We start from the raw sequence: 25,731 nt of genomic DNA, 5'->3' as shown, positions 1-25,731 counted from the left end.
ACACGCACCACACAGACTCCACAGTCTGAATGAGTGCATTCATAAATACTATATGACATGTTTACAGTAGATGAAAAAGCCCCAAACGTCCACAGAAACAGAAAGTGTAATATATGAGACAATATAAAAAAGCATCAGCAGAACAAAAACTTTCTGCAAATTTGTATGAATTACACTTTATGTGGCTCCCTTGACTGAAAACGTTGTCAGCCTTCTCCTTAGTCACAGAATGTATCACCTCTGACAGTGTTACTGCTTTACAAGTGCACATTATCATGTGCTATCGTATTTACTATTTGCTAAATGAATTGCAAGCTTTAGAGCATTAGTTAGATAATCATTGCTATAGCACAGCTTCTGCATTAGTTAAAACTAGAACCAGGTGAAAAATGTCACTAGAAATGCATTATTCTTCTTAAATTCATCACTTCACCATCATCTGACAGCCCTCACATAACTGGTTTATATGTAATTTATTATGTAGTAGTAATAAATCATTCATAAATGAACATTGTAAGTGCAAATTTTAAACTCATTATAGGATTCCATTTTCAACAAAAATAGGAGTGCCGTGTAAAAGTAATCATTTATCATAGAATTTCGATCTCCGTTGTGGTCCAGTCTCTCAGGATTTGTCATACATGCACATGTTTGGCGTTCCGTGTGTGCGCACGTGCACGCACATCCGCGAACTCTTCTCCGTCTTCTTCCTGAGGGTACAATTACCTCATCACCCAGTCTGAGTCCACAGTAATTAGCACAGCAGCAGCTCATTAAAAGTCATTATTTAGATAGAATGTCCATTGACCTTCCTCCTTTGTTCTCTTCTCCCTCACTGTGTGCGTTATGACCCTCAGATAATGTTCCTTGAAGTGTAGTGAGACTGTACATACCTGTAGTCATAATGCTGGGTAAGTGGCTGTTTTACACAGAAAAATAAATATTTAATAACTTAAATCCTAAATGTACAACACATTTATGGCACTAGTTATGAGCTACCGGTCCTCAGGTCCAATTGGGAACACCTGTGAACAAGGAAGAGGCTCTGACTGTCAACAAGTCTCATTGCTGTGAGGTTGCATCAGTGGTCACATGCACTAACAGTCGCATGGGAAGACAAATCAAGAGTGATTTGAATTTAAAAAAAACATTCAGAATTACCATGGTGTAGAAATACCCGCTCCCTCCTCCGAGGATCCAAAGTGAGACAGGGTTGACTCAAAATAAAAAACATATTGGTTACTGTCCGATACATATATTATCCTGTATTATTATCTGAGCTGAATGTTTTCCTGCTTTAGTGAAACCATCTGATCTGCAGAGACGGTGAGAGCACCTGAGGAAGAGTTACAGAATTTATTCATCCACATTCAGCAGACACCACAGACTGCATGAGAGCAGCGAAAAACCGTGTCTGGCCAGTTCTGGATGTTGGTCAAGGTCTGCCTTTACTGGTGTGTGTGTGTTTGGGTTCGAGGACAGTCCTGCAGGCGCTGATGCTCTCAGTGTGACATGCTGGAGACAAGTCTGCGCAAGTCAACTGTCTCATGGATGGCACAGTGCCCAGGGCACAGTGTCACCACTCCAATTAGGACAGTAGGAAAGCAGACACCCTGCCACATCCTCTGCTATACACACAGTTCCTCCTATACAGAATGGATCATCCCTGAAGATTTTGTTTGAAAGTTTGAGGCTTTGGCAACTTTCTGGGTAAATTTTGTTAATGCAGTTTTAAGTTTTGATTTGGGTCCCGCTGTGAGTCTCAAACTCAAATGAGACACAGACGCTAAGTGACACAGAATTAGTCAGCATGTATGTTTTCTAACAGCCTACTAATATTAACATAGTTATAGAAATAGTATATTATTACTTATATAATAGCACTCACATTGTCCTTGTGCTGTGTGTTTGCTTGACTTTCAAACAGAAGGTTTGTTTTGTTTGATTTGCTTGACTGTGACATTCCTTCTGATCTGGTCTGATCGGAGCACAACACGCTGAGGAATAAAGCTGTGGGGGCTGTAGGAGGACGAGCACATTTCTGTTCAACTCAACAATGGAATAATGAGCTTCAGAGTTTCATTATCCCACCAGATTGACATTGTGGAGTGACAAAATGTACCTTCAGGTAATTAACCTTACTTTGCCTGCATCATTGAAAGGATTCCAAAATTTGAATAAGAATAAGAAATCCTTTAATAAATTCTATAGCTATTCCACTATATTACCCAGGTTTTGCAAGGTTTGCTTCTTAATGTCCTTGAGAATTTACGTATTTATGTTTAATTTTTAATGTATTATGATATTTTTAATAAGAATGTGTATGATACTTTCTGTCACGTGAAATAACCTACTGTTGGCCACATGCCTGCTAATGAAACCACAATCATAATTTACAGTATGTGATGGAGAAAGTACAGATGGATATACTTGTTTATTCTGGTTCTAAATTTACTTTAACCTTCGTGAGAGAAAACTGCCGATACAGCAGGTCAAACATTGTTAATGAAATCATCTAATAATCTATTGTAAAACTGGATTCAAACTAAATAACAGCAGGTTCAACTCCAGTTCAGAATACTTACACTTAAAGGAATCACACAAGTCAGAGTTTTATGTTAGCTCTGGAAACCCTCTCAGTTATTAGACACAAAGTACAATATAGGGAATAATAACAAAGCTGTGAAAAGTCAAAGTCTGAGAAATTTGAGCTGTCTGATTGAGTTTACGGGGGAGCTCAGCTCTCAAGAGGAGAATGTCTCTGGCACTTCTCACGCACTTGTAAAGTGATTGTAAAGGCCGTCGAGAGACCTGTTATCTAAGAATGAATATACAAAATTAATATTTTTTGGTTTGTTTCAGGCTTGTTTGTACCTGCTGGTCCCATCCCTGTATCTTCCTACTTCAGTGGGTGATGCTTAGCTGTAACAACCTGGGAGCTAGATGCCTGATGTATGTAATGACCTGTTATTGCTTTGACCTGCACTCCGCACTGTCGCTGAATGCCTCACCAAAACCAATGCTGTGAGGAATAGTCTCTTACAGTGTACCCCTGTGTAACAAGAAGAGAGGAAATCATTTCTAATCTGTGATGTCTTGTGTATTTGCAGTCATCAGGGAGCAGCCACTGACAGTTTGTGCTTCTACTATTTTTACAGCTCTTATTGAATGCAGAGTAATAAACCAGGTGTACTGACATACTGTCGTTTGCTCCACTAGTCTCAGCTCACCTGGGCTCCCTCTGTTCTCATGCTCCGTGTGTCCCACAGAGGAGTCAGAGCGGCTGCAACATAAACATCATGCAGGAACTGTATTTTCACACTTACTAATGTAACTCACTGCTCTCTTCGAATAATAATAAAATTTGTGCATCTTTTACACTAGGAAATCCAAATAATATTTCACATTCAGTGCTGTAATTTTTAAATGGAAATGTATCTTAAACACACCAGATGTGTCTGCAGACGCTTTGTTATTAATTGGCCTGCATCAGCGTCACATCAGTCAATTAATTAGAAATGTCAAAAATCAACCTGGGTAATTGTCTGACTGCTCAGTAGGTCGACCAGTTACAGCTAATGATTCATTTTTATTACTGATTAATCTGAACAGTTATGTGACAAACAAACAAAAAAGACTAAAATTAAATCTCACCATCTACCAGACTCAACAACGGCTAAAACAGCCCTTAACCTCTTGTTATATTATATTTAGCTCACAAAAACAGAATTGTTACTTTACTTTCAAAAAATGATAAATAAATAATGATTTTAACTTTTATTTTCCAAACTTATGTAAAGGTTATTGATTATGTCACAGCTTAAAATATTGCATTCTGAGCAGAACCTCATTACTTACAGTATGAGAAGTATCAGTATCAAATATACAATAAGTTACTGTATACAGTATTGAACAAGCTAAAGCTGATTTCTCATCAAGTGAAGTGGCAATGAGAAGGTATTGACAACAATCACACACACACAGGAAGGCACCAGGGCCACCTCCGGGAATTGAACCCAGAACCTTCTTGCTGTGAGGCGACAGTGCTACCCACCGCACCACCGTGCCGGCCTTAAAATCGCATCTGTCCTCGCTTTGTCAAAATGTCCTCATTTTGGTAGGAAAATGTGTTTTTGGTTCTTACTGCTTTAATGCAAGTACAAGTACACATATTTTTTACATGTTTTGGACCCATATTTACATTAATGAGGTGAGCACAACAGTAGAATAAAGTGGTAAGTAAGTGTATAACAGACACATAAAGTCAGTGTGGCAGGGATGGATAGATGCTGTCTGTCAGGTCTTCTCTCTAGTGCTCGTTTAATGAGGTGACACACTGTCCTGACTGACACAATCAGTTCAACCAGGTCAAAGACAAGTTCATAAATTACTAACCCACATCCATAAATAAACACAAGGCTTTGGGGCAGACCCTCAGAGAGAGAGAATGACAAATTTGCTCAATATTAAGATCGACATTTGAAAGCTAAGAGGGAGTTCTCATTCTGTTTGACGTGACCTTTTCCAGACCAGGTGTGTGAACCAAAAAAAAATGGAATCCACGCTTGTCCTATGAAATGCCTGATGAAAGGTAACCTCATTAAACACTCCTCTAAAACAGGAAAATTATATTTGCACAATGAGATAGACTAATCAGGAAATCCAGCCATCCATTATACTAATAGCTTTTTCTGTTAAGGCTTGTTGGAACAAATCAAATCTGTCATGATAGGGTAGAACCTGGACAGGTCGACCTGATCAAGAGATTAATCTTTTAAATTAGAATTCATCCAGTTAAATGGAGTCATTAAAAACGTAAAGGTCACCAGTGTTATTACATGTTTCAGTCACTAATATCTAACCTGATAACGTGTCACGTTCTGGAAAGCGGAACACTAGGTCATACATATACTGTAAATGAATGAAAGATTTAAATCTACCTACCAGGCAGACATTTAGACACTTGAAGCTTTTCATTAATCATCCAGGTGTTCTGACGTACTGTACTGTATGTAGTATTTAGAGCTCAAACCAAGGATGAAGCTGGGTGAAAGGGTGTCTCCTCCAATCAGATAGCACATCAACTAAGAGGAGGGAAGAGTCTGTCACTCACTCACTCACATGCTAGGGCCCATCCCAGCTGTCTGCCAGGCCAGAGGTGGGGTTCACCCTGGACAGGTCGCCAGTCTATCACATTGACAATCACTCACACCTATGGGCAATTTACAGCCTTCACTCAAGTCTTTAGACGATGACAGGACACCAGAGCACCCAGAGGAAAACCTCAAGGACAAGGCAAGACCATGAAAACTCCACACAGAAAGGTGACCTGGACCACCCCAGGAATGGAACCCAGGACCTTCATGCTGGGAGGCCACTGTGGCAAGCAGTCAAACACAATATAAAAAATAAATAAATTCAAATTGAGAGGAAGTTTAAAACTTAAAAGAAATCAAAATATTTCATATTCAAGAGAATTTCTAAATGTTCTGCAAGCTGTGCATTCCTGTGTTGTATTTATGGTATTGCTCCCTTGGCTCATAAAAGCTGCATATCGTAGCTGCGAGTGGAACACATCGATCAAACAAAACATTTAAAACAAAAAACTACGTACTGTACTTTGTCAAAAATGGGATTCTTTTACCTTTTTATGTCCACAACACATCATCACTTATTAAACTACAGCATTCTGCAAATGTGAGTCTAAGCAGCCAAAAGTAGGAAAACCAACACAATCAATCCGAAATGTCATTACAAAATGTATCTTTGGTTTTGGAAAATGTTTCCACGCTTCTAATTGTTGAGCATAGAGCAAAAAAATAGTCCCTGTGAGGCCGGTTATTTCATTTCCATTTCTAACAATTCTCCCCAAGTAATCCAATATGCTTGAATGCTAACATAGCACCTCTCACCTACCTGACTCCATTTGAATTGCTAATTAAACTCATTAAACTCTGCTGTTATCAGGGGCTTAATTAAACGCACTTGAGGCTGAAAATAAGGCCTTTTTTGCGGGTACGATGCAGTATGTAAATGCGGTAACTCGTGCTACGCGGCGTCTGTCACTCTGTCCGCGTCCATTAGCGTTTTTCCAGCGTGCGTTTGCCCGTTACACCTGATTCCTCCCACCGCAGTGCTGCCTGAGCACTGCAGATAAGGGTGAGCGGCAGACTCATCTTGCTCTGCACTGCACCATTTAGTGATTACACTTCTATGACAGCATGGGTCAGAGTCAGAAACAAACACATCACACGTGTACATGTACATACTGTGGGTACTGTACACAGACAAAAACAAGTCTGTATTTTACCATTCAATTTCAAAGGGGCGCACAGACTATTACAGCTGAATCTGCATCAGTTTAACATGCAGGCCTTAAAGCCATAAAGCCATCAAGTTAAATGACAAGGACACTCCACCGCCACTTGGGGAAAGCACATGGTTGTTATTATTGCCTCCACAGGTCACCAGGTCAAACAGCCACTAGATGAGAGTGTCATGTCAAATTATTGAAATAAACAGCAAACCACCACACACAATGAATGGTATGAAATGTGGGAGAGAAAGAAAGAAAGGAAAAAAGTCCAGATACAGAAAGAAACAGGACAGGATGCATCACTCAGAAAAAACAACTCCAAATAGTCCAGCCCAGAAAATGTGCTCTATTTTAGAATCATGTAATTTGGAACATCATTTGAAAACTGCTGCACAATCGCACTTGAGCAGTTCCTGCATCTGTGCGCACAAACAGAGGCCTTAATATGTGAGAGTGACGGGGATCCACAGGCTGTTGAGGAACACGTGCCTCGTTTCAACGGCATTTTTCGCTAAGAAGCTTAAATGCAGCTGGCTGTGCAGATGGTACAGTACTGTAAGTTTTATCTTGGCCTGAATTAACAGCAGCGTAAGACAAAAACATGTGCATGAAGTTTGAGGTGTACGGGTTGCTTCGCTATGTGTTTCCTACTGTCCTGCCTAAATTCTTATTACGCATGGAAGATATGAGTGAATCCAGAGTGCGTGCTGAAGTTGGCCTAGATTCACTGGATCCTAAGCGCCAGGGGAGAGAAAAACAACCAGGTAAACAAAGACAGAACAGAAGGGGGAAAAAGTTACATTTGATCTAAAAAGTCATTTCTTTGTCTTTTAAAAGCGAATAACTGCTTGTGTCGTCACAGCCTTCCACAATAAAACCAACTGTTCATTCCTGACTGTCAGTTTGCACAAGTCCACATGAAGGCAGCAATCGTCCAGAATCCTGTATTATTTTAACTACTTTGTCGTTGTTGAAGTCTAGATGACCTAAGAGAAAAGTCTGACATGTGCAGAAGAAGGTTTCTGCTTTAGTGACAACCAGTTACAAATTGCACCATGGAATCTGCCATAACAAGAGACAAAACATGAACTTCAGTGCCATTTCATTATACTGTAAACCTAAAACAATATAATAAAATGAATTTTACTGTTACCAAGACAGAAATATCAATTACTCAAGCTTTTTTTACCATCAAATCTAGTGAAAAACTAGGTCACTCCAGCATAAGTGCATGTGACTATTGATCCATCAGTCATTTATTTAAAAGAGTCCAAATCAATTACAGTACCTTGGTCGTCTAAGACGACTTAATAGTCTGAATTAGTTGCCTCTATTCAGTGCGTGACTGCAGAGGAATGTAGCTGTATTCAACAACTGTGGTCAGAATTTATGAGGTAATAAGTTGCCAGAAAACGCAATTGTTCCTGTTCATTTTACAAAAGGACAGACAATCAATTAGCCGCTGTCTGAGCCCACAGTATCTATGATACTTCCATTGTCTGCTCTGTCTAACCTTTCCCAACCAGGGGATCTGGAGCAAATCGAAATGGCTTTCACCTCTCAAGTCCTAACTGTTTTAAGAGTGACCTTAGGGTCAACATCAGCTTTCAGGAGTCCCATCTTTTTTTCGTTGTGTATGGTCTGGCTCCCACATACAGGACATTAAATAGCTTTTGTGGCCTTTCACAGGGTGACTCACAAAGTGGTGTTGTAGGCGAGAGCGATGAGCGTTGGTAGAACATTTACTTCACAAATTACAAATAAAAAAGCTCACATCACATGTATATCTGCAGTTTAAATGTCCAGTCTAACCAGTAGAGGAGGCTGTTGTATTTTAAATTTCAAGTCCTCTTTCAGTTGTGCAGTTTAAATGAACAAAACAGTTAAGATATACAAAATGTCCATGTTTGTTTGTATTTCCAGAGCTCACATTTGATATTTTCAATCGTCCAAAGTACCTCCCTGTTTTTACTGCACCAAGCCTGAGGTCACATTTGCCTTTGAACACAGACTCTGCCTTCACCCTGCCATCAGTCTCCCAACCCCTTCATCATAAGGCCAGGACTGTGAATATGGCACCCTGGGGTAGTCACTGGAACTTACTGCAAAGTCATAACTCTGAGTCAGCTCAATATAGGGACCACTTGAAAAACTCTTAGCTTATAGAAGCATTTCAGTTTGAAAGCCACTAAACTGAACACACCAATCAATGAGTCCTAATGAAATTTCACAAATGAAGTAATTTATTTTAAATGCATCTTTAATATTAAATTCACCAATATGCCACAACACTGTGAAGGGTTAGATAATTTATGCAAAACAACTAATGCTTTTGCTGATCTGTGATCTGTCTTTCTACAGTTCCACCACTGTTGGTGGAGAAACCTAAACTATATACGTTCATACTAACGTCATCAATACTAGCACTGTAGCAGAGTAGAGATTTAATAATTTGATACATGAGCGCAATGATTTTCAATCCAAACTTAACGCATTTCCTGGATGTGTTTCCAAGAGGGACTGCGGAGGGGGGGGGGTATGTACACAATGGTTACAGTCCCGCTAACATGACTCAAGCTGCCCATTTTCCAAAAATGTGTCACAAAGGGAGCCTGCATTTTTTTCTGGCATAATAGTACACGCCTACACAACGTTGAGGACAGTATTAAGCCACGGAACCATGGATGGAAACAGCTCTACACAGGTATGAACACAGGCCAGGAGGTTTGGAAGAGGAGGGGGAATCCAAATCGTTTTGGAACTTAAACAAGCACATTTTGAAAAAGCCCCCAAATAATAGTCTTTTAGCGGCTTTTAACTTCCATCAAGGCATTCAGGATCACCGCAACAATGCACAGTAGGCTGCGTTTTGCTGGAAGCCAGCTGGAACCCCTGTGAATCAAAGACAGTTTTCTGCAGCAGCACAATGAAAGTCTTTAGGCGATTTGCAGAACTCAGCAGACATATTGTTTATGATTTAAAAATAGACTACATCACGTGAGATGACTTCATAAATAAGATAAGATGGAAACCAAACCAGTAGCGACTGCGTAAGATTAGCACAATCAGCTTGTATCGCTGGTGGGAATCAGCAGCATAACCAGTAACACACAACTGACAGGTTTCTTAGGAGGAAGCAGAAATAACTCTGGTATGGCTCACATGGACACTGGCATTCTGACATAGCTCATGCACATGGAGAGGTTGGGGGACAGAGCAGATGAAATAGCAACAGAAGGACAGGACAGAAAGTGAGAGACAAACAGTAGGTTTATACAAACACCAAATAAGAAGAAAAAGAGTTCAAGATGAAAGAGTCTCAGAAATAATCACGCATTTGGCAATCATGCCAAGAGAGGACACTATTTTACATAGATGTGACCCTGATCTGTTGGAAAGACTTGGCGATGGTGGGATGCTGGGAGGAGTGGACAGTTGGGCCGAAAAGCTGTTCTGATCTATTCTTGTCCTGGACCTACCATCCCCCATCACACTCCCAGTCTGTGTAACTGGACCTCAGGCTCGCCCTTTGGAGAGAGGGGCTTGATGGAAGACGGCGGTCATGGAGTTTTAGTAGCCGGGGTTTCAGGACACAAACTCAGTAATGAAGCTCTGAACCCACGTTACATCTTGTTTAATTAATCATCTCTCTGTTTCCTGAAACACTGCGAATGTGCAAATACTGAGCACAGATGGGTATAAAGTCTATGAAAATCATCCGCCCTCAGAGAAAACAGACAATCCACCACCAGTCGTCATATAATATTTTCATTTTATTCGCCATCAAAAAGTTCAAGCGTGGGCTTTAAAAAGAAAAAAAAAACCACGGTGAGTAATACAGCATCGCTGTGCTGAGACAAGCACAGATGCCTAATATAAAGATGATCATTACTCTCATGTCCACATACACACACACACACACACGCATGAGTTTCTTAATCAAATCTTAATTTAAAACATCTGACACTGACAGTGAGACAACAATCGCCACCAAATCAAGTGCTTATCGTAATTTATGTCTTTAATAACAAATTCTGCTCGGCATGATCAAAGTATTACACGATTCCCATCATTCTATTTTACTTTGCAGGCTGTTATCTAATAAAAAAACAGCACTTAGATTGAATTTCTGTCAGCCCATTTGCAAAAGCAATCAACTCCAGCATGTGTAGAAAAAACACAATTACCCATAAAAGACTGTACACTATAAAGAGTGACCCTGAAAATTATATTGGATCGGCTCCCTCCGTCACACACACACACACACACACACACACACACACACACACACACACACACACACACACACACACACACACACACACACACAAACAAACAACACATGGATAGTCGTCTACTTAATATCAGCCCTTTTCATCCACTTTCTGACTTTTACCAGAGTCTGCATGTACATATGGACACAGAATCTTTACAATCTCAGAATGGACTGATTTCACATTCACAGTACACATGATCCTTTCTGCTTTGCTTTGCAGTTTGTTGCAAGGCAGAGCCAATGATGGAATTTGTTTTAAATACCTTGCAGGCTATTAGAACTGCACAGCGTGTGTTTGCCAGCATGCACACGCAAGCATGTTCAAGTGCCTGTTCAATAATGATTAAGGGAGATCAAGTGAAAATCAGATAAAAGTGTCCATCAGAGGTATGGCATGAAAGCAGGACTGCTATTTAAGCTATTCCAATGGCACCCTCTTTTGGCAAGAAGCAGGAGTTAAAGCACTTGGCATCTGCCGGCAGATATTTTGTGCTGGATATGCTCCTTTGCTCATATATGCATACAAAGTTATTGTGTTGTTTGCCAGTTATGTCAGATATGATTTTGTGTTAGTTTGAGAAAGGAATCGTTTTACCTAAAAGTCGATGCTGCTTGGTGCTCACTCGGTTGGCGTTCTGAACCATGCAGCAGAGGTGGAGCATGGCAAACATGGTGAGAATCATCACTATGCTCTGGAGCAGAAGGGTCAACTCAAACTGCTTCCCTATCCTTAAAGGGCACAAACATAACGATATGTGATACATAGTTTACATACAGGTAACTAGCACTTGAAGGAGGACAAGAGAGCCATATGTGCTTCGAATTATGTAATCAATATAATTGATCCTCACCAGAAGAAGATGCGCAGGATGTTGGCTATTAGCAGCACCAAACACACTCTTGTTGAAAAGCCTTCAGTGTTGCTGCTCATCTGGATCTCCTGGTACTGTGGCAGGTAAGGCAGGGCCCCTCCAAATACCATGAGGCAGGATGCCAGCCAGGACAGGAGAGTCCAAGACCCATCTGGGTCCTCCTCCTGCAGAACCACCTCTCCGTCCATCACTCAGAGAAACTGAGGCCGGTCCAGGAGGTATAAAGGCTACACCTTGGAAACAAAAGGAAACAAGACTATTATTGAAAAGTGAGACAACATTTTATGTTACTACATACAGTATCCTCAATGTACAATAATTTTACCTAACCAGAAAGTTAACCTAAAGCAACAAGATGACACACAGTGGCTAAAATCATCATAATGATCATATAATACATGGGAAATTATATTACATGTATAGTAGACATAGAAAAATGTTTAGGTATTATATAGAAAACAGTGCTGACTTGTACAATACTTGTTATGTATGGCTCTGGAATAGAATCGAGCCATTGTTATTATTAGTAGCATCTATACTTCTAAAGCTATTACAAGGTAGAACATCTTCTCTGAAAAAGGATGGTTTCTTTGGATTACAAACATTTCCACATTTTCCAGACATTTGCATTTGCAACTGTTTTAAGATACCTGTGTTAATGTGTTTAGCCTGCCTATACCAGCTTTCAGCTAATCCAATAAAAAAAGTCATTAACAGGACAATTATTGTTTATTACGCTGAAGAATTTGATTATTAATTGTTGTATTATGCCTGTCAATTAAAGCTCAAAACCTCTACAATCACCTTGCTTTGATTACTTAGATTATAAATTTATTTTGGGGTGCACATGACTAAGTAATTTAATAAAATGAAAAGCTATATCTTGTGGTAGCCAAGATGCATAAACGATGTATTCAGCATAGACCCTGCAACAAATGCTGTACAAGGTGTTGTAGGTCATAAAAGAGCATCAATTCTACAATAAAAATTAAACACATTTGTCAGCGAGGCATCGTTTCACAGTTTTTTATGAATTCGTAGCAGCTGGATAGAGAGCACAGTCGTAAAATTAAAGATCTGTCCCACAGAGAATAGAGTCTAGGTAAAATTAAAGAGCCAGTTTCTGGTGAAACGAAGGGGGGAAAGAGAGGACAGGTCAGTACAGGGGCCAAGGCAGAGGGGTCTGGGGTGAGAGGTCTGCATTAACTACCACACTGAGGAAACAACACGCAAACATGCAGGTCTGTGTCTCCTCTTACTGAAAGTACACAACCAAGCAGTTCTGTCTGCATTACAAACAAGCTCAGCTGATTTAATTCCTGACATAGAGCCAAGTGTTATGCTAAGCAGGCATTTCTGAGGGGATAATGACATGCGTGACTAAAAGAACAAGGTTATTGACTTCCTCCTTCTCCTGCAGAACAGGCTTTTACAGTTCAGGCACTTTTGTCTTATACAGTATACAGTATAATAAACAGTTGAATGGAAATTGAACATGTTTACACCAAACCATGACCAACAGAGTGTGAGTACTGGATGTTGTTGTGGCGTGTCTTCTGTATAGTACCAGTCCTCCTGTCTCCCATGAACCCACGCATACAGTAGCAGCCAGTCAGTTGACAAATGACCTGCTCTACAACTTCAAGACTGACAAGTGCACAGACATCAGGTGTATAAAGTGAGGACTACAGATGCTGATCACACTTCCATTCTACAGGGAATCTGGTCCAGTCTGACACAGTGGAGTCAGTTTATTGGAATATAGTTACACATTCCTCACAGTAAACGTTGAAATTCAAGTCAACACACAAAACACAAATAAAACATTAGGCAGGAATTCGGAAGTGTAGGGCGTGTCCAGTGACGTCCCGAGTGAACCATCAGTGTGAAGGGGGTCGAAGCCTGCGCGTGCGGCAGGACGAGCGGCGTACGTTACGTAAGCTAGGCATAGCTTCACGGGGTTGGGCGAACGTGCCTCAACTTCACGCATCAACTCTGGCTACTGGGGAAAAGAAACTGGACGCCAGGAAGTACTTCACACAGCCAGGACTCTGCTTTTAACGTGTCTAATGTTTAATTCGTCTACTTAAAGTGTGTTTTACTTCTAAATCATCACTCAAACGCCACGTTTTGTAAAAATAAATGTATAGTAAGTCAAAGAACGCAATATGCACAACGCCAAGTGGTCTCACAGCGCTCGCGCTCCCGGTGGGGTTCCACCGAGCGGCAGAATATAAAGTCCAGCATTTTATTAATAAACTATTTGTAACTTCAACCTACCAGGCACCTCTCCTTGTCCCCTTTCTTCAAACTCCAGCCCGCACAGTTGTTCGGTGGTAAGAGACACCGGTTTCTCAAGCGGCACCAACATTCAAATCCCAATCCGGTCCCACGAGAGGAGGGGAAGAAACACGCACGCGCCAGCAACGCGCACACATACATATTAATAGTCGCTTTATGTATTACAATATTTCAGTTTTACATCAATTCGTAATTCATGCTGATGAATGTAATGGTTGTATTTGAGTTGAACAAATGCAGAAAATAAATACAGTTATGATTTTCCCCCGGTGTTGCTCTGGCTTAACTACAGAGTAAAGTTACTGTATATAGTCCCACTGTAAAACTCAATGTTCCATATCTCTTAGCGTCCCCACTGAACTCTCGCGAGACTCCGCGTGTTGTTGACAGCTGACTGTGTAGTGGGTGGTACTAACGACTATTATCTGTTTAAACTGTTTCAAACCTGATAGCACAATAATCTGTAGGCAGCTTTGTGAATCATACTACTGTTTAGGCACTGATAATCGTTTACACCATAACATGGCTGAGACGGATCCCAAGTCTGTGCAGGACCTGACCAATGTGGTGAGTCGTGATCGTTTTTATAGCTAGCCTTAGCTATAGTAGCATAGCTTCCTTAGCTAACTAGTGCGACCTAGGTAGTTGCCAAGCAAAGGCTAGCCAGTCTACCACATCTGTAGCATTCGGCTAATTTTATATAATTTCGCATTAGGGTGGGTTGTTGGAATCATTTTAACGCGATTAATAAAGCCAACTGTCCTGACTTTTGTTTAGCTTCATCATGTTAGGGTTATGTAACGCTAATGGTCAGTAGCTCTACTAAATTGCATCATTAGCAATAAATCACAACCGAACGACACACGAGCAGAAGCTGCAACAGTTATTTTAATTTATAGCGTCAATCTTCGTGCAGATTAGCCGACGTTAGTTATTTTAACATTGGCTACTCGTATTAAATCGCACACCATCCAGTCTAAGAAAAGTGAAGTGGTAAAATGAAACGGTTACTCGTTGAAGTTTTCATATGATAAATAGCTGACGTAATGTGTAGGTGTTGTCATGGTGAACAGTCATTCTCCCAAACCTGTAACATTTCCGCACCTCCTTTTGATGTCTTTGTCATTTTTATTAATATGCAGTACGTTACTATATAAAATGCAAACACGGGAAATAAAATACATGCATGGTGCTTTCAGTGTTTATTGAATGAACACTGGTCAGTGAATTTAAGAAACGACTTGTCGTTACCAACCGCACTTTTGTCAAGGAAACAAGTTGCCTGTGTTATCAATGTAATCCTGCTTTAGTCATTCATAGAAAACAGGCATGCAGCATCAGAGTAAGATAACTGCTGCTATTCATTAAAAAGCATTGTTTGTACTCAAGTGTGAAGAATTGCTGTCATCTTACAAGTGTCACTCACAGTTTTTGCTTATCTTTATTTTTTTACACAGGTCCAGACTCTGCTGCAACAGATGCAGGATAAATTCCAGACCATGTCAGACCAGATTATTGGGAGGAATATCCTTAACACATTATTTTAATTTCACATCATTGTCCCTTTACTGGCATTAATAATGTTCTTGCAGCTATCTCTTTCCAGTTTTTATAGCGCTCAGATTAGATTTCATCTCTTATGTGTTAACTGATGTTTACATTTGTTATGTGTCTTAACCATTTGTCCACTTGATGAGATGAGCACACGCATCGATGACTTGGAAAAAAACATTGCAGACCTAATGACCCAGGCTGGTGTTGAAGAGATCGAAGCATCACCCGAAAAGGCTAAAGAGGGTCAAGGCTCCTAATGAAGGTAAGAGGCCATCTTGGTTTCCATTAGTCTTTATTAATTTAGTTGTGAATAATTTTAAATTCCAGATTTCAATATCATAAGACATTTTTCTTTTTTTCGGTCTCACAGGTTCCTAAGTAACAAGACATGAAGTCAGTCCTAATTTCAGGAGCAGCAGACTTTTCCCCATTCTAAAAATGACTTCTATTGATTTGATGTGTCATTGTGTGAAATGCTTTTTTATATATATATATAGTATTGTGGTAAATGGTTAACAGTTATGTAATGACTTGAAAAGTTGAACGTTACTTGTAAGCTAGAATAGTGTTAAGCACCATTCAGAACTTAAAATGCTCATCTGCAGGAACGTGACTTGTGGAGTTAGGACACAGTCCTGGAGGTTGTTTAGCTGCCATCGCATATAATTAATTTAGACCCATTGAGGTTCTGGCTGATGGGGCCAGTTTTACCCCAGTCTGTGCTGAGCAGATCCCACAGGTAACAGGCCAGTAGAACCTCCATCCCTACCAACCTGGGAGACGGTGAACATTTTCACGTTTGCAGTGTAATACAAATGGCACTGATGCTAGGTGTGGGATGCATTCCAATTCTTCTTCATTTCTTCTATGAACGCTATTTAATACAATACTGTTTGTCATGTATTACATAAATGTTTGGCCAGGTGCTGAGTGAATTTTTAGAAATAAATTAACTCTGAGGTGCTCAAGTGTCTAATTGTTTTTCTTCTATGCTGCTTTTGCTCTAGATGTGCAATCATGATCATCATCATCATCATTTACACAAACAGTTAACCACACTTTCCCTGCATCATAGGAACCTTTTATTGAAATCTTTGTAAACACAAAATGCACACAACAACTAACCAACAGAGATCCTCAAAATAAAATACCTTAAGTGCCAAACAAAAATAAACTGAGGTAAACAATACAATACATGGTGGGAGTTGTCACAAATTAGTACATCAGCATTCTATGAACATATTAAAAATGCAACATTCTATGATTGTAGGTTATGTAAAGTGAATGGTTCCTTGATTGCATTGTAATATCATAATGTATAGCACCACAGAGAGAGAACTCAAGCTAGAACTCAAAGTCTGCCTCTGTCATGTCAATGGCCCAGGCAAACTTGTCCCTTTGGGTCTTATTGTAGATCTTCTCAATAGGTACCCCCATATTCTTACACCTGTAACAGAAATACAGTAAGGATGTACTGTGGTCAAGACTCATCTACATAATAGCCAGTTCTTTAAGTTGTTTTTTTTTTTTATTAAAAAACAACCCACTGGTAGGAATACTAGCAAGTTAATATTATTATAATGAAACACCACACATGCAGTTTGTTCATATTGCAAAAAAATGTTACCAAAAGCAAAGTGGGTCTCGATTCGGCACAAACAAAGTTTATCTACTACATGGCAACAGCAGCACTTCTGTCCTATTTGGTTGAAGAACTGATGAGTAGGTTTAAGGAAGCAGATTAATCAGTAGATGGAGTTGCTGTTGCTTGTTGAGCTAACCCACTGAGCTAATCCTACTTGACCAGTGTAGCTGTGCACCACAGGTTACTATAGTGATGCATGCAAATTCATGACAGTGTAAATCCATATAAAGGCCAAAAATGAGGCATCTGATAAGAGTTTTACCTTTAGGTCAACTTGTGCCACATAATTGTATTTAAAATTTGAGTTTGTGCTGTCATGTACATGTTTCAGGTTGCATTTAATACACAATATACTTATACAATATACTATAAATATAGCTGTAGTGACCATGGACGTTAATCAAAAAATAATTTTGTTGGAATGTGTTTTTAATATGTTTGTACAATTTTGAAAATTTTGCATTATAGTAATGGTGCACATGTGTAGGGGTAATATGCAGATGAGTTTGGGTAACATTTTTTAAAGCACTTTGTTTATCCAGGTTGTTTAGGTGTGTCTGTTTGTATTAACTCACCAAGCCACGCTAATGCGTGGGTCCAGATAGTTTAGCTTTGAGGTACCCAGGGCAATCTGTTTGTTCTCCTCTCTGTCAGTTGCCTGCACCTCCATCTTCAGCAGCTGCTCCTCACAGCGCCGCACGGCTGCCTTCTTCCGCTCCACCAGCCTGGCCGAAATATTGAAAAAGGCAAGTGCAATAGACTCACACAGTTAACTGGAGTTAAAAGAGGATTTCTGACGTGGAGAAGCAAACGGTTTTTAAGTGCCTGAAAGACTTCAGTGGATGCTGTACAAGTGTAGACACACAACAATAAACTTGCATAAAACTAATGTATTTACAAAAAAATAAAACTTCCAAAGTTATTAAAGCTATTAAAAATGATCTTAGGGCTAAAAGCAGCAAACAAGGACATTCTGAAAAAAGGTATCGTTTAACAAAACAATTGTTATTGAAAATCTTCATTTCTTATTCCGTGCTGAACACAACATAATGCAAATAAAACTAACCAACAACCATTTGAGGGGGAAAACCAATTCAAGGTGAAAAACTACAGTATGTTGACTGAAGGTACATAAGCCTTTATTTTATTTTTTTTAATCTGCATGACTGTGACACTTACGTCTGCAGCTTGTGGTCAGAACCTTTGGCCTTGGCCTCCTTCTTGGCCTGTTTCAGCTCAGTCTTAGCCAGAGCCAGCTGTTCTTTCCTAGCATCGATCTAAGGGTAGACATTAAAACAGCACATTTTAAAAATTGTTGTCTCTGCAAATTTTCTCTGGAATCACTACGATAAAATTTAGTGTAACACGAGAAAGCCATTCTTACCTTGGCCTGTAGGTTAGCCATAGACTGCTCAAAGGTTTTTGGCGGCGCCCGCTGGTGGTTACAGAGGACAGCAACTGCTCGGTTAGCCCTGTTGTAGGACAGCAGTTTCTCTGCCACACTTTCAGACTCTTTGGAGGACGACAGAACAAAAATTTGTATTTAAGCAGGTAAATCCAAGAGAGTACACATCTGAAGAGAATTATGCAACGAAATGTAAAAGATAAAATCGCTCTGACATGCCCAATGTTAGGACGCCCAACCACCATCTGCACATGCAGAAACAGAGACACACACAACCACAGGTTGCTGCCATCTCATTTCAGGTATTCAGATCTCCATTAGCTTCATCTATTCTTCCTGGGGTCCACACAATAAGCACTGCAACCACATGCCAGTCCACAGATTGGCTCTCAGCGGCAATCCCGAAATGAGAAGAAAGTGTGACACTTCTATCTGTAAACGAGAACCTGTGCAAGAGGCAGCCAATGGGGCCCTGATAAGAGTGAGGCAGACGCATTCCACTGGCTACAGTCAGTGATAATGCACTTCTACCACGACTGGCCAGGCTTACTGACATGAGGCTATCTAGATTCTAGAATCAAGCAAGCTAAAAATAAAAATAAATCTGAAGCATGGCAGTTTTATCATGGTAGTACATGACACAAGCAGCCAGGTAACAAGAGAAAGAAGAGCCGAAACCGATAAAGTATCAAGCTGCTGGTAACTGTCCAGCAGCTGTGGAATATGAGCCAGTGACTTAAAAGCTCAAGTATGTTATAAAGTAATTTATGTAACATCAGACTGCTTTATATCGTAGTGTGTTGGAGATTTACGGTTGGTGAGCTCTTTGAGCTGCTGCTGCAGGGTGATGGAGGCGTTGTATGTCCTGAAGACCTTCGCAGTCAAGCCCGGCATCAGAGAACTCAGATGCTTGTTCAGCATGCTTGTCTGCCGTGAGAAATGGAAAGGACAGAGTCAAAGATACATCACTGTGGTAAACAGTGCACCAGATACTGTAAGTACAATTCATCACTAAACTACTGATCCAGCTGAAGCCAGTCTTCTCTACCACTAGATGGCACTGTGGGATTGTTTCACTGCAGAGCGTTTAACATCTACAACATACCGTAACAAATAAAAACACACAAAATCCCATCTCTACCTCCATTGTCACCATCATCCATTAGAGCATGGAGATTTAAAAGATCACAGAACTATTTCCCCTCTGACATTTCTGTAGGTATTATAACAAGTTAGATCTGTCATAGCCTGTGTTTAGATAGCCATTAGCTGCAGCTTGAAAAGAACAGCAAAGCGATGAGAAGGAGTCAAGAGTGTAAAGACACAAACACACAAGTGTGACAAAACAAACACGCACCCCAACTGCTCGCATAACGATCAGGCGCAAACGTGTGGGACCGCTTTGCAGATGAAAAGACACTCAAACGTGAAACACTGTGATCTTCTGGTGAGCTCACAGCCCCGGCAAAAAATTAATTATTCTGATGAGGTTTACAGTAATGATGTGGTTGGTTTAATCAGAGCGAGGTCAGGACCCGGCTGTCTGGGGCCACAGACTTGTGTCAATACTTGCAGGACCCTACTAGGAACGCCACGAGGGAGCGTTTTCATCTCCACACGTGTGGCGAGCGCTCAGGCACACACATGTGCGTACAGTGGCATCTGCTGCTTTGCCTGCCTTGCTAATGAGCGACCCAGCTCTGCCCTTGCAATGCTAATGACGGTGTCTGCGAGATGAGGGGCAAGTATGATAGCTCACACACCCCGACTCCCCTGGCATGGTGTGTTGCCGTCTGTGTGCAGAAGTGCGTGTTTGTGTGTGTCATCCATGTCATCTCCTGGGGCATTGTTGTCATTACTCCAGCTCTAATTTCCTGTCCATAATATAGTGGGAGACTTTACCATCAGCACACTGCTAGCCAATTTGAAGCAATACTAACTAATGGCAGGAGGAAGTACTGACTGCTGCAGTCTCAATCATTTATGATGACCGGCCCCAATTTGTATGTCCTTTGCTTTAGTTCTGTTTGAAAAAGATTAGAGAAATAATGAAATGTGCCCAAATTGAGCAGCTGACTGGGACTATGCCATGCTGCTGGAAGTAACTTCATTTATTTCACTAAGCTGTGGTTAAAATTTAAATCCCACTGAGGCTACAGCGAACCTACAACTGCAGACAGAATCTCAACTGTGGCTCTAATGATGTGGACTCAAAAGAGAAGGCACCCAGAAAAGTCTGACAAACACCTACAGTCTGAGCTTCGATTACATTACACACTTTACATTTGTGTGTGTGTGCAGGCATTTAGCAAAGCACAGCTACTGGCTGAGCATTTTGCAATCCGATATAGATGAGCACCATTTTCCCTCCCGACTCTCCTGCTCTGAAATGCCATTCAGTATAGTGAATTACTTGCAACAAAAATGCCTGCAGATATTTGAAAGCCTGAGCCTCATTGAAGGATTGTGCACTCTATTGTACATTGTAACCGATTTCAGCATTTTCGTTTAGTATTTTGTAAAGGTAGCCAGAGACAGGACAGAGAGGACTCAACACAATAGGGCTTGTGCCAGACCCAGGCTGTTAAACCCAAATGGTACACGGCTTAAAGTGTCTGTATTGTGCTTCATGTAAGCATTATATTTACAATGATGCAAGGTTATATTGCTTTCAAGTGTCTTTTTCTACTCTTTGAGGCCCAAAAAAAACACCTCCACCTCCTTAGGGCCAAACTATGACCAGTAGGTACCAGAAAGGAACAGTGGAAAAAATCTTGCAGGGTTTGTCAAAACAGTTGCTATGAACAGGATGAAACTATGGCTCTGTGTGTGTTGCTGGCCTGTTTTGTGGTTTCATTTGTTATGTATAGAGGATTGTTACATTCCACTTTGCTGTAGCCTACAAAGTCTACAGCCAATTAATCTAAAAGAACATGGATCAAAGATTTATGGCTACACATTAGCAGCAAATTCACCCTCAGTTACTTTCTATCTCTCTATATATTCACAATCAGAGCCTTTCTGCCAGTTGCAAGGCTACAGACGGGAATATAATGACTAAGACATTAGTTGATAGGTGGGTTTATCTTTTCCAGAAGCGTATTAGTTGCAGCGTCCGTCGGAAATGCGTATCTTAAGTGTTGCAGTGAGACGTTTCCAGAACACATTTGAGAAGTGCAGTAGTGTAGTTCAAAAATAAATAGAAAACATAAATAATACATATTTGTTATAATACCCAACATTAATGGATATGGATATTAATTTGGCACAAGCTTTGCACCTCTAAAGTGGGCACCAGGCCAAGTTTGACGATGAGTTGCTACCCTTAACTGTCTAAAACAAACATGATTTACTCTATACTGTACCTATTATGAGAACCTTTGATAACAAAAAATTGTTTATTATTTAATATTTTTGCAAATGGTTTGTTTTCGATACAATGGACCTTTTAACAGAACAAACTTCTTTCTGCAGTGTATATGTCTCTTCTGAACAAACGCAGCATCGAAAGCATGTAATTCAGCTAAAGCAGGAGGTCTTATTACACAAACCTCCTCAATGATTACATGTTCACACATGTGAGGAGAACAGCAGCAATTAAGACCAAGCTCAGCAGCTAAGTTAGTTTAATGCCAAATGTCAGAGAGGTTATTAAAAGCATGCGGCTCTGAGTCACTTAACTCTTGTCCTTCGTCCACTTTTTAGTTGCAGATTTCATTTTTCTCATTCTTTAGAAGCTTTTTTGAAATGCCTGAGAATAGCAGCACACTTGACAGTTCCACCACTAGCCTTCCATTCTCTTTCCATTTCCACAGGTCAAAGCCCAATGCCACACATCACTCGCCTTTCGTCGTCATTGTAGCCCGACTCTGCCTCTTTGCATTCTCCCATTCTCCATCTTTTATCTCTCTCTTCCATTTCATGCCTTTTTCCATCATCCACCTTCTCCATCCCAACCTACTTGCAGAAGTCATTTCCTATCGTTTTATGCACTCCTACAGCCACATCCCCACACTGTGTGCTCCCCTCTCGGTGGCCTGGCCTTTCCGGGTGTCAATCAGACCTGCCCACAGCACCCATTACCATTCCACCTCCAACACACCCTGACATTTCCTGACACACCAGAGGGCAAAGAGCAGAGGCTGAGCACTCCCGCCTTCAACTGCTCTTTTCTCAATCTCATCCTCCACTCTTGTCTTTTCCTCCATCTTCTTATTCCTACCTGTCAATCATTTAGTACCAACACAGATGCCACCTCTCAGACCTTCCTCCTAGTTTATTTTCCTTTGTTTTGCTAAACCTGTTCAGTCTGGCCATTAATCTAATACATAAGTACAATACTACAAACAACTCTATCTCTCTCTAGTGCTTCGCAAGACAAAGTATTTCTATGCAATAAGAGTACTTAACCCAAGGTCAACAGTCTGTGATCTGCTGTGGCAGCAGCCTGGTTTCCACTACTACAAACCTGTATACTGAGGGATTCTGAACATTTTTCCAGACAAACACAAACTCTTGGCCTGGGACAGGCAAATAGACAAATGATGTGGTCAGTCTGGTTTGAAGCCCAGCATTTTCCTACAATGAACTAAGCACGTGTTCAACCGCAGTGTTCTATGTGGCCTTGCTGCCTGCAGCTACAGAAAGAGATTGAGACGACACTAGATCTTTATGTGTGGAAATTCATCCGCTCAGCAGGCTCACTCTCAACTTTGTGCAACAACTGTGCAGTTTCATTTATATCTGCCAGAGTCCATCCCCTCTCTCTTTTGAAACTCCTTTTCTGCTTTTACTCTCTTCGTTTCCAATATTCTTCCCCCTTCTCCTCATTTTACCCCTTTCATCTTGCCACACCAAGGGCTCATCCTCATTCAATCTCATCTTATACACCTTCCAATTTAGCCCATGCGTCCTTTATGGCAGTCTTCTGTCCACAGCAAACAACAAAAATGTCATTCTATTTTCATTTTCCAATATTTTTCTGCATTTTATTGAAATATTACTCACTTGAAACGCAACTGACAAAAACCTCACGTATACGCAAAAGCTAGCAATTATATACAACACTTACCCATTTCCAAGCCATTTTTTACTTGAGAATATTTCACAAGACACTCACATTAAGTCGGTCAAAGAGTTCATCTCCAGGTTGCTTCCTCTCCAGGAACAGTTTAAGATTCTTAAAAACCTGAAAACACACAAGAACATTCCCTTTAAACGCTGAGGCAAATTATTTCTTGTACTTCAAAATCATTGTTGAGTCATAATTCTGAAGTTTATGTTTCAGTGGAGAACTTGTATGTGTAAATAAAAACTTGTGAACAGCAAAGAAGAAATGTGTCAAAATACATCAGCCATCACCACACTGATGGCTATTTGGGCCATTTTAGATTATTATTTTATTATACAACAGTACATGACAAAAATGTTAGACAGTTTAGCTTGTCTAATTGTCTAAGCAATTACGTCAACATTTTTAGCGACATTTTGGGTTCCATAAACACATTGTTCCCCAAACAAACTTGTAAAACACGTGACATACACAATTAATAGCAACAGATGTGCTACTTCATAAAACAATGACATATCCACAGTCTGATAATTGCCGCAACTGTGCTTCCCCTTGGCAAGTAAGCTGAAAAAAGTGCAAGTGCTTTTGGGATGGAAATGTAAATCAGTATCTGTTTAAAGTCCCAGAGAAACAGAAGTGATCTTGCTTAATTTGGATATGCATGTGTGTTGTGAATAGAAATAATCACTTTAAAACAAAGAAATGAATGCTCATCAGAGTGTGAGTACCTGGCACAATGTGTTTGCACAGCTGCAGGTGTCCTCGCACTCTAAGCTCCTTTTAAAAAGTCATTCAGAAATTCAACCGGTTTTCAAATTAAGTAATAACTAGGTGCCGTGTTGTTGTTTTTTAACTATAAACAAACACAATGGCACACAGATGAACACGACTGTGAAAAGCAAAAATAAAGCAAATAGAGATCTTGGCAGATCACTAAAAACACAGCTGCCTTTGAATTACACACAGGACATGACAAGTCACAGCACTTTGAATGGAATTACTTTCCCAGCTGACTACACTCTATTTTGTGTGTATAGACAACAGCTGATAGCATTTACAGTGTATATAAACCAAACAAATAACAGTATTACATTCAATGGTTCTAGAGTTAAAAAAAAATGGAAATCCATCTTTCTATCCTTGTCCAATTTTATTCCAAGTGACATTTAGTAGCAATCTCACAGGTTTCCCTGGGAATTGTTGATGCTAAAATATGCAAGGGACTAATTAATTCTAGCTAATGTGTTGCTTTTGAATGCACTCATTTGAATAATTTTATGTTCTGCCAAGAAACAAAGCACTTTGGCTGTCAGGTGCTAACATTTCTTTTTCAATCTCTGGAATAGAAGATAGCATAGGCTGACACCAGAGGAGGGGTTCTAAATTTACATATGCATACATACACACAAAAATGTGACAGCTGTTTGACAGATTGCAGACAACTAAACAAGATTAAAACCACTTCCAGACACATTTTGTTTCCTTCTGTTTTTGGCACTAGATAACCTGCTCATCACAGTGTGATTCGCCACTTACTGCACTACCTATACGGACATCCAACAGGAGTTGCTGCAATACTAACTCTCTGGCTGGTATTAGTATAATCTGTGCACACAGCTCCCATAAAAAACCTTACAAAAAAGCAACTTAAAACACACTGCATAAACTCATGGTTTTAAAAGTTATTAGGCGTGAATGTTTTCAATTGTCTGAGGCTGACATATGCACGGTTAAGTGGGGAAAGAATAAAATCAGTCGCACAGTTTGTGCCATATTAGTAATTTTCCACTTTAAATGAAGTGGGCTTATTGCAGCAGTATTCTATAGGTCCTCTTGTGTGATTATTCTGTCTGTCCTACTCAGAGAGCTAAGAGGCACATAACCACAGAAAGTAGCAAAGAACCTTGGCAACACAACGCACTACTGCAACTGGGAAAACTTTTGAAGTGCTTTAAAAAATAATATACGCGTGCATTTACAGTTCAAGTGTAACAATCGCTTGCATCTTATGCATTTAACAGAACAATATAGCTGCATTTTACTCAATCTACATATACTTAAAGAAATACTTCACCAATTTTCAATGGGGGTTGACCAAAAACATGTCGAGTAGTATTTAAGAATGAAGGGACACTCAGATTCCTCCAAAATATCTATCTAATACTCTGCATAAAGTCGCCAGGGCAGCCAATGATGATGTAAAACACGTCATTCTCAACTGCGTATATATACACATAAGCGTTTTCTTATGTTGCTAATGGTTGCAGTTTAGTCACGTGTACAGTAGGACA

The 25,731-nt window shown here is 40.2% G+C and overlaps 3 protein-coding genes across 4 annotated transcripts in view; 1 reads left to right on the top strand and 2 right to left on the bottom strand.

The window, feature by feature from the left end:
* Positions 1-13,939, bottom strand: part of si:dkey-246g23.2 (solute carrier family 66 member 2) — a 41,581-nt gene extending 27,642 nt beyond the window's left edge. Inside the window, exons 1-3 of the mRNA XM_029154429.3 lie at positions 13,745-13,939; positions 11,444-11,697; positions 11,188-11,321 (exon numbers count right to left, since the gene is read on the bottom strand). Coding sequence (XP_029010262.1) covers positions 11,188-11,321; positions 11,444-11,652 — 343 coding nt within the window. The 5' untranslated portion in view covers positions 11,653-11,697; positions 13,745-13,939. The remainder of the gene's footprint in view (positions 1-11,187; positions 11,322-11,443; positions 11,698-13,744) is intronic.
* A 199-nt stretch (positions 13,940-14,138) lies between these two features.
* hsbp1b (heat shock factor binding protein 1b) lies at positions 14,139-16,282 on the top strand. Its single transcript, XM_029153756.3, has 4 exons — positions 14,139-14,332; positions 15,223-15,289; positions 15,455-15,581; positions 15,690-16,282. The coding sequence occupies exons 1-3, from the start codon at positions 14,288-14,290 to the stop codon at positions 15,574-15,576; spliced, it is 234 nt and encodes a 77-aa protein (XP_029009589.1). The 5' UTR covers positions 14,139-14,287; the 3' UTR covers positions 15,577-15,581; positions 15,690-16,282.
* A 102-nt stretch (positions 16,283-16,384) lies between these two features.
* The window catches only part of zgc:173742 (DNA topoisomerase I, mitochondrial), a 30,137-nt gene continuing 20,790 nt past the window's right edge, over positions 16,385-25,731 (bottom strand). For both annotated transcript variants that reach the window (XM_029153754.3, XM_029153752.3), the window contains exons 15-20: positions 23,489-23,557; positions 19,182-19,296; positions 18,349-18,476; positions 18,144-18,241; positions 17,540-17,689; positions 16,385-16,766 (exon numbers count right to left, since the gene is read on the bottom strand). In XM_029153754.3, coding sequence (XP_029009587.1) covers positions 16,664-16,766; positions 17,540-17,689; positions 18,144-18,241; positions 18,349-18,476; positions 19,182-19,296; positions 23,489-23,557 — 663 coding nt within the window. In that variant the 3' untranslated portion in view covers positions 16,385-16,663. The remainder of the gene's footprint in view (positions 16,767-17,539; positions 17,690-18,143; positions 18,242-18,348; positions 18,477-19,181; positions 19,297-23,488; positions 23,558-25,731) is intronic.

Source organism: Betta splendens, chromosome 6 (assembly GCF_900634795.4).
Source record: "Betta splendens chromosome 6, fBetSpl5.4, whole genome shotgun sequence".
NCBI lineage: Eukaryota > Metazoa > Chordata > Actinopteri > Anabantiformes > Osphronemidae > Betta > Betta splendens.
Note: the sequence above shows the minus strand (reverse complement) of the source record. Positions and strands in the feature narration are given on the sequence as shown.